The sequence below is a fragment of the Hordeum vulgare genome, chromosome 2H (assembly GCF_904849725.1).
Source record: "Hordeum vulgare subsp. vulgare chromosome 2H, MorexV3_pseudomolecules_assembly, whole genome shotgun sequence".
NCBI classification, from domain to species: Eukaryota; Viridiplantae; Streptophyta; class Magnoliopsida; order Poales; family Poaceae; genus Hordeum; species Hordeum vulgare.
The window spans coordinates 557129602-557135863 of record NC_058519.1 but is presented as its reverse complement, the minus strand read 5'-3'; the positions used below and the strand labels follow the sequence as shown (position 1 = coordinate 557135863).

General features: G+C 44.8%; 1 protein-coding gene across 1 annotated transcript; it reads left to right on the top strand.

The window, feature by feature from the left end:
- The first annotated feature begins 2764 nt into the window (after positions 1 to 2764).
- On the top strand, positions 2765 to 4916 carry LOC123430522 (peroxygenase 1-like). The gene is made up of 6 exons (XM_045114389.1): positions 2765 to 3047; positions 3141 to 3296; positions 3410 to 3495; positions 3618 to 3712; positions 3817 to 3942; positions 4616 to 4916. Exons 1-6 carry the CDS (start codon positions 2924 to 2926, stop codon positions 4767 to 4769), a joined length of 741 nt encoding a protein of 246 aa, XP_044970324.1. The 5' UTR covers positions 2765 to 2923; the 3' UTR covers positions 4770 to 4916.
- The last annotated feature ends 1346 nt before the right edge of the window (positions 4917 to 6262 follow it).

Below are 6262 nucleotides of genomic sequence, written 5' to 3'. Positions count from 1 at the left end.
AGAGGAGGGCTGTGATAGGCTTGACGAGCCAACATCAAAACCCAACCACTCTTATGGAAATGGAACCCAAAAGATTTTCGTTGGGGCATAATCCTCTCATCGACACGCCACGTGGGAACCCGGGTGTGGTGGAAAATGGGCAAAGGCCGGGCCGTCACCCCCAGGTGGCACGGGAGGTAGAGACTCGTCCCACATATCAATACCAGTCTTTTCTGCGCACTCTGTCTTCACTCATGCACACCCGGGTTTAACTTTTCGGTCGGTCACCCATCATATAACTACTCCAAGCTGAGTACGCTTAACTTGGGAGTTATGTTCTAATGGGCCCCCAGAAAAGAAAAAATTCCTTATTGATATCGGCCTCCACACTGCTCCAAACAAAGATTAGCATCCGCAAGGGTGTGAACTTCGGGATACATCGTCGTCTCCGCGTGCCTCGGTTATCTCTTACCCGAACCCTTTACTTTGTGATAGCCATATTGTTTCTTGTCATATATCTTGCTATCACTTAGTTGTTTTTCTTACTTAGCATAAGTTGTTAGTGCACATAGGTGAGCCCGAACATGGGCAATCGGACCGCCGCCGTCGCCTCCGTCCTCATCGCTGAGCCCGCCGGCCGCGTGCGCCAGCCCGAGGCTATCTGCACTCCAGCGTCGAGTTTGCCCTCGACTCAGGTCGAGCTTGCCCTCTTTCACGAAACCTTGGACCTACCGACCTCCAAATCTAAAGGAGAACCTCAACCCTGGCCGCAACGAGTAGAAACTGCAGCAACACATCACCTTCTGCCAATCTCGACCATGGCCTCAACCTAGACCACCCCTTACCTCCATCACGGGTCATCCCTGGGCCCTGGCTGCCACTGCCAGTGACGCAACACGCAGGGCACACATGCATGATGGCAGTTACCTGAGGTCCTCGTTTCGGAGAGGAAGGAAGTGCATCGCTTTTTTCCAACCGGGCTCACATCCCTTTCCATTAATAGCTTAATCGTTTAACAAAAATACATCATCAGAGTTTTTTGCGAACTAACCATCAAATACTAAAGAGAACCAAAATCAAGGATAAAACTAGGAAACAAAGAAAGTGGGGGACGCGAGTTGAGCATCGACACAAAACCCACTGCGAATGTTTAAAAAAACACACCCATCGTGGGGCGAAAACTTGCCGACACTATCCAACACACAACATAAAGGAACCACTAATAGGAGATCAATCCACTCCCTAGAAATCTAACCATATCTGCAAAAGGATCACCAACACACTCACCGGGCATCAAAACCCTGTGAGGATAACACGTAGCCAGAGTTCAACCAACATGACCTCTAACGCCATAGCCCAGTGCAGCTCTGCTCCGAGAACGATCAGCCAAAGATGCCGCCATCCGTACCATCATCTGGACTCCTTAAACTTTTCACCTCCCTTCAGAAGACCTGACCAACATTAAGAAAAAACAAGCATTGCTTATAATGGACTTCTAACCACATGCTTTTCAAAGGTAATTTTATTACGAGTGCACCATATACTCCAGCAAATAGTAGCCAAACTTCCTACCCCTGGCAGGAATCTGTATAGCCAGACTCAGAATTGCCACAAGGACTGTGGGCAGCAGGAAGTGCGCCGATTTAACCGAATAGATTGACATTCCAAAATCTGGAGCAGCGACTCTTCAGTAATGCATGCGCGGAGGTACCATCGTGGTTGGCCTAATTTTCATGTACATGCAAACATTAAAGATGCAATCAATCACGTTAATCAAAGGATAAGTCCGGCTGCATGGGGTGGTTGGCTACTCTCATGGATCAAGGCACCAACTACGGTAATTAAACACCTCTTGATCGTGCTGTGTTGGTCCTCCCGACTTTCAGCTTATTTTCACGAACTTACTGTGCATTTCAACTATCTTTCCAATACAGATGGCTTCATAAGCTTCAGCCGTGTTGAACAATTTTTAAATATGCATTGAACATTTTTAATATACATTGAATAATTTTTAAAAATATAGGAAACACTTTATATTCATTGAACAATTTCTACTATATCATTAACATTTTATAATGCATCATAAACACTTTTTAATATACCATGAACAATTTTAAATATACAATGAACATTTTGATAACACAGGATGAACTTTGTATAATATAGGGAAAAACAGTAAGAAGAAAAAGGAAACCATAATAAAAAAGAATATAAATATAAATAGAAACAGAAAAGAAAAATAAAAACAAAAGAGAAGAAGAACCAGAAAAGAAAAACCAAAAAACAATTAACGAAGAAAGAAAAACTGAAGCAACAACAGGTAGCACGCGCTACCGTGAACTGGGCCGGTCCAATTTCGATAATCCTTTACCGCGTCAACAATCTCTATTTAAAAAATGATCAAAAAATTTAATTTAAACTAAAATTACAGAGTTTAAGGTGCATTCGGTCGAAATTTTGACTTGGGTTCATTCCGTCCAACCTCTATCAATTCAGCGTTTAAAAGATCGTGAACCGTGTCGGCCGGAACGCGATTTTCCTCTTCTTCCTTGGCGTCACGCCACGATGCCTGTGACACCTAACCAAACGGGCCAAACCAAACGGTGCCGCCTAACGCTCCCATGCCGAGAAGAAGATGGACCGCAAACTATGTGCGCGCACGCAGGGACACCACACCGCCGGACGAGCGTGACGTGCGTGCGTCGTGAACGGGTGCCACGACGAAAGCCACCACGTACATTTGGCCAGCGAGCGGCACATGACGGACGAGTCAGCACCCTCATCGCTTCCCGGGCCGGCTGCGTAGCCATATACACTACGTGCGTACACGGGAGCCACCGGCACCGCCCTTGCCCCGTATAACAAGAGCACAACGCTTGCGAATCTACTCACCCACACCGGTGATCCCGGCCTCCGTAACGTACAGACACAGCGACCGGGCGTCATGGCGGGGGAGGATGCAACTAGGGCGGCGACGGAAGAAGAGCTGACGTCGGTTGCGGAGGCGGCGCCGGTGACGGCCCAGCGGCCGGTCCGGTCCGACCTGGAGAAGTACATCCCAAAGCCATGTGAGTTCCCAATCAATCCCACTTGCTTCTTCTTCTTCGATTCTAATTCCCTGCTGCGCCGCCGGTGAAATCTGACCTGTAACATGCATGCAGACCTGGCTCGAGCTCTGGTGGCGCCGGACGTGTACCATCCTCAAGGGAGCAAGGAGGGCGGGCACGAGCACCGCCACAGGAGCGTGCTGCAGCAGCACGTCGCCTTCTTCGACATGGATGGCGACGGCGTCATCTACCCATGGGAAACTTACCAAGGTGAGCTTTCAGTTACGTCAGTCAGTAAAATTTAATTTCCCTGCACGGATTAGCGTGTTGGATGGAGCAGCCGGTGAAAGTGTTCGTTGTTGGTAACCCCGCACTGGTTTCAGGGCTGAGGGCGCTGGGCTTCAACATGATCGTGTCCTTCGTCATCGTCATAATCATACATGCTACTCTCAGCTACACAACTCTGCCCGTAAGTCCAAAAAATATATGTCAAAATTATCTCGAGGACACATAGAGATAGAGCAGGGAGAGTTGTAGATCGTATAGAGCAGAGTGAAGTTTTCATCTCATGTTTCATGGCTCCGGACGCAGAGCTGGGTACCGTCTCTCCTCTTCCCATTCTACATCGACAACATCCACAGGGCCAAGCATGGCAGCGACACCGCGACTTACGACACCGAGGGAAGGTAACCGATCAGATCCTTTCTTGTTCAGAACGTCTCGCGATCTGCTAGCTAGTTACTGACCGGCATAAATATTTATATACGTGCGATCGTGAATGCTTTTTTAGGTACATGCCGGTGAATTTCGAGAACATATTCAGCAAGAACGCCCGCTCGTCGCCGGACAAGCTCACATTCCGGGAGATTTGGACGATGACCGACGACCAGCGGCAGGCGAACGACCCATTTGGATGGTGACCACTCGCAAAGCTGATTTCATTTGATAAGCCTATTTACAGCGGGGAAGTATCATATACTAATAGCATATACTCCCTCCGTCTTAAAATAAATGTCGCAAATTTATAACTAAGATAGTATAAATTTTATACTTCCTCCGTACCTAAATATAAGTCTTTTAAGATATTTCATTGGATGCCTACATACAAAGTAAAATGAATGAATCTATACTCTAAAGTATGTCTATATACATCCGTATGTAGTTCATCAGTTGAACCTCTAGAAAGACTTATATTTAGGAACGGAGAGAGTACTAAGCTAGCGACATTTATTTTGATACGGAGAGAGTATATCATATTAATATATGATACTATCTTTATAGTGCATACTATCATAAAGCATTATCATGTATGATCATATTTATTGTCATGCATAACACAAAGTAGCATATCATTTAACATGATAAGGTATCTTCCTATGTTACTTTAACTCTTTCTCTTTTTTGATTTTTTGCGACACAACTTGTTTGCTATTTTAAGTGCATGATACTGGTTAAGATACCCCATTAATTATGGCCAGCCTAATGTTGGACCATTGGCATGATTATTTTTTGCTGCATTCTCTCGATCGGGAGAAACAATAGAAATGTATTTGCTTGAATGATAAATCCATGTGTGTTGTTTGATTCAGGGTGGCGAGCAAGGCGGAGTGGATACTGCTGTACATGCTCGCCAAGGACGAGGAGGGGAACCTTCCCAGAGAGGCTATCCGCCGCTGCTTCGACGGTAGCCTGTTCGAGTTCATCGCCGACGAGAGGAGGCAGGCGCACGGGAAGCAGCACTAGCCTGCGTGCAACGCTGTCGGCCCGGCCGGAATGCATGTCTTCGTGTCTAAAACTGTGGACTGGCTACCATCTCATGTATGCCTAATGCAATAAGTTGTGCCCTCCTCAAAGTTTCATCAGAACAAGAAACATCGTCGTTTTCAATAATATTTTTTTTTTCTCTATAATGTTTTTTGTTTTACTGAACCCCTCATGTTCGGTGACACCGGCGTGGCGCCTTCTGGATATTCACCATATCGTTGTAGTGAAAAACAACATAAGATAAAGGTTAGGTATTCGCCGATGGTCGGGACTTGGAGCATGGCCAATGTGTTGGTGCTAGAAAATCGAAATCTAGGTTGGGTCTGTGAAATAAAAAGTTGGCATGTGATCCTTGCTTTTTATACGTCTTGGTCTTGTATAAAGGATCATCACTGTCCTTGGTGGGAAGACAAAAGAAGGAACATTTTGGACGCGGACTTTTAGCTCTGTGGAGCATATGCTTCCTAATGAATAGTAAAATTAAAGTAAATAATAAATATATTTTTTTACAAATGTTCTTATTAGTGTGGTGAGTGTGCTTGTCAATTTTCATGTCATATGGGATATCGGTGCTTCATTGGTGAAAAAACAAAATTATGTGTAACATTTGGAGGAAACATTTGGCATTTGACTTGGTGCTTCATTGGTGAAAAAGCAAAATTATGTGTAATATTTGAAGGAAACATTTGGCATTTGACTTGTTTTTTTCTTTCACATGTCAAAATGCTTAAGTCTTTCACCTACAAATTTGCATGTACCATTTAGGTGTGACAACGAACACATCTATTTTTTTGAAAAATAAAAAGACATTTGTAAAATCCATTTTTGACACGCAGGAGCATGTGCTCCCTAGAGTCAAATTCAATATCCGAAACTTTTTAATCTACTTTACAAAATACACCTAAACAAAGAGCGAAGAACAAAAGAGTTCGCTCTATAATTTGGTCCTCCAGTCTGGCTTCATTTTCGTCATGTCGGTGCGCCTTTTGATGCCCGCGCGACGTCTTTAGAAATACTCTAGGTCTTGCTCTCAGATTTGTGAGTCTTCTATCTTTGTAAGTTTGTATCTAGGGCACAGATCGGCTAGGATCGTGGCCTTGATAACTTCCAGTCCACGACCAACAATAACATGCTAGATCCGACAATGGAGAGACATGTGGTGGTGGATCATCGGCCAGTTCAAAACGAACAAGGGGATCACCCTTATGGATTGCGATGTAATTTTTTTATTATCAGAAATGTTTATACTGTTGGTTTGTTTAAGCCCAATACTATATGACGTCTGCGGTCGACAAATAGTCGCGGATTTGCTGAAGCGAGCGTCCAGAAAGGGCGGCATTTTTCTGGCTGTTTCAATTTTAGCTGTCTCCCCCTTCCAGAACGATCGAGAGTTACACGGAGTGGGATCCTCTAACATAGAAAAAAAAGTCACGGTGGCCATACTACCTAAGCTACTACAGTACATGTGTTAA